General features: G+C 52.0%; 1 protein-coding gene across 1 annotated transcript; it reads right to left on the minus strand.

Moving 5' to 3' along the window:
• Positions 1-275: 275 nt before the first annotated feature.
• CCDC89 (coiled-coil domain containing 89) lies at positions 276-2,423 on the minus strand. The gene has a single exon (XM_004612974.2). It carries the CDS (start codon positions 2,320-2,322, stop codon positions 1,258-1,260), a length of 1,065 nt encoding a protein of 354 aa, XP_004613031.2. The 5' UTR covers positions 2,323-2,423; the 3' UTR covers positions 276-1,257.
• Positions 2,424-2,836: the final 413 nt, after the last annotated feature.

Below are 2,836 nucleotides of genomic sequence, written 5' to 3' on the forward strand. Positions count from 1 at the left end.
TGTGTCAGTGGTGCTGGGAGCACCAGCCATTCCCAAATGAAGGGCTGTGGGGAACCACTCAGTGTTGGGTTTCAAGCATGCAAAGTATGTCCTCCAGGTCTTCAGCTAATCTAGCACCCTGAGTGATACTTTTTAATAAACTATTATGTAACCATTGGCACTCTTGGCACCAAAATGGATGAAATCAATACATCATTATGATCTATTTCAAGGTATTCATAATGTTTATATAATAGCTAGAGACACCAAAGTAAGGAAGTGAAATATATTTTTAAAGTAGTCTCTTTATGCAAATATACAATTTGATAACTATTGCAGTGTTGTAATGATATAACTTGGCATTCAAAATCCAACAAAAATACATTCCTCTCAAAGTTTTTCAGAGAGGAAAAATTACTTGTAAGAAGGTATTATCAATAAAAACATTTACTATGAATTGCTATAGGGGTCATACCTAGCTATGATTTGTTACCCTGTTACTGGTTACTTGTTGAATCAGGGCATTTTCTCCATTCAGCAAATTATGAAATAGTCACTAAAATGACTGATATTTGCATGTCTAAGTGTTGTTCTTAAGGAGAAAACCAAGAAAATCAAATGTGATCTATAGTTCGAGAAAAATAAAAGCTGGTTGATTTCACTTATTTCAATCTTATTGCTCATAAGAAATGTTTACTTTGGTAAAGAATTCCTAGATCTTTGTTTTCTAAGCCAGTATAAATAAAATGAAACAAAATAAAAAGAAACTGTGACAAAACAGGTGAAACAGTTTCTTGGCCAGTTGCGAAATCATTTTTTTCCTGCAAGTTATCCTTGCTAGCAAGGGTATCCATGACTAACAACTTAAAATCTCATCTAGCTACAAGATACTTATTATCCTAATTTTTCACAACATTAAATAGTACTTTGAAGATTCTCTTAAATCATAGGAGCTTCTAATTTAAAAAAAAATTTAGGCTATATGAAGATATTGGAAGTTGAGAAAGAATAATGTTATGGAAGACTGGAGGAACTTTACTGATATCCAATTGATGGAGATTTCAAGGCTCAACAAAGAAATCTGGGTGATGTATTCTAGGTGGTAGGAATAAAAATACCCTTTATAACATTGATGTTACATCAATGTTATAAAAGCTTTGTGCTGTAGTTTTTCTAGCCACATTTTGCTTCGAAGCGTACTAAATGGAATGCCGCCTCTCCTCTCCATGCTGAGAGACAGATAGGGGTTTTAAGAACTGGAGGCCTGGAGACCCCTCCTTAGGGGAAGAGATGGCGGAGTTTGGCATTAAGCTCTCGCTCCTTGCTCAAAAGATCCAGACTGTGCTTCCGGAAGGCTTCAGACTGCAGCCTGAGCTCGTCGTAGGCCTTCTGCAGCATGTCGACCTTGCGCTGCAGCTCCTGCACCCGCAAGCTGCCGTCCACCTTGGCGGCTTCGACCTCGAAGCGCTTGAGCGCCCGCCCCCGGGCCTCGTCGGCCGCCTGCAGCTGGTCCTGCAGCAGGCGGGTCTCGGCCTGCTGGCTCTGCAGCGCCTGGCCCCTCTCCGCGCACAGCGCCAGCAGCTCCTCCTTCTCGCGCGTGGCGCTCTGCAGCCGGGCCTGCAGCTGCTGGCTCTGGCTGTGGTGAGCCTGCTGCGCCTCGGCCATCTGCTCCACGGCCTGCTGGTGCTGCAGCTGCAGGCTCTGCAGCTGGCCGCGGAGCTGCTCCGTGTCGCGGCTCTGCAGCGCCCGGAGCTCCTGCTCGCGGCTCTGCGCGGCGCGCGCGTCCTGCACGCGCTCCTCCTGCAGCGCCCGCAGCTGGCGGCCGAGGGCCTCGCTGTGCGCCGTGAGCTGCGCCACCCGGGCCTCCTGCTCCCGCAGTGCCTGGCTGAAGAGCGTCTCGTTCTCCCGCCTCAGCTTCTCGTTCTCCTCCCGCAGCTGCACGTTCTGGCTCTTGTGCTCGTCCTTGAAGCGGATCATGGCCTCGTGGTTGCGCGCCAGGGTGCGGAAGCGCTCCTCCAGCCTCCGGCCGTGCTCGCTCTGCCTGCGCAGGCTCGCGGCGTCGCGCGTCCGCCTCTCCTCCAGCTCCGAGTTGAGCAGCTCCAGGGCCTGGCAGCGCTCCAGGGCCTCGTCGGCCCGCCGCTTCAGGATGCAGATGAGCTGCGACTGCTCGTGGATGCGCGAGCACAGCATGGCCTTCTCACCCTTCTCCTCCTCGCTCAGGCCTCGGAGGTTGGCCAGGGCTTCCTTCAGGCCGTGCAGCGCCTTCTGCTCCCGGCTCTCGGGTTCCGGCTCCGGTACCTCCTTCGGCTTCTCCGTGGCTTCTTCAGCCGCAGGGGTGTCCATCCCGAGTGCCCGGGGCACGGGCGGCTCCTCCACGGCCAGCCGGCCCCACAGGTCGACACCACGATCAAAAGCCACCGAGCGTTGCTAGGGCCTCCTGGCACTTGGCAGCAGTTGGTGGCCGGCTGGTGCCAACAAGCGGCCCAGTGATTAGCCGGCCAGCCTGGAGCGTGCCGTGAGGTAGCGGGCCGGGATTGGGCGAGGCCAGAGCCAACCACAGCCCCGCTCGCTGCCCGGTGCCCGCAGCACCCACGGAGAAAGAGGCCAAGCTCTCCCGGAAGGTACCGAGTGCCACTAATGTCTGGCGCAAGCAGAATGACCAAGGCTCGAAGTGACACACCCCACCCCACTTTGTCCTCAGTTGCCGTTGCCGTGAAAATGAATTCATCACTAAGGAAACATCTTCGGCTTTTGACACAATCGCAATTGTGAAATAGGAGGAGGAGCGGTACTTGCAGAACCGGAACCCACAACAACTGAGTTTGTACCTGTAGTTTGACATCTCAGTAAAAGAGCA

Source organism: Sorex araneus, chromosome 1 (assembly GCF_027595985.1).
Source record: "Sorex araneus isolate mSorAra2 chromosome 1, mSorAra2.pri, whole genome shotgun sequence".
Lineage (NCBI taxonomy): Eukaryota > Metazoa > Chordata > Mammalia > Eulipotyphla > Soricidae > Sorex > Sorex araneus.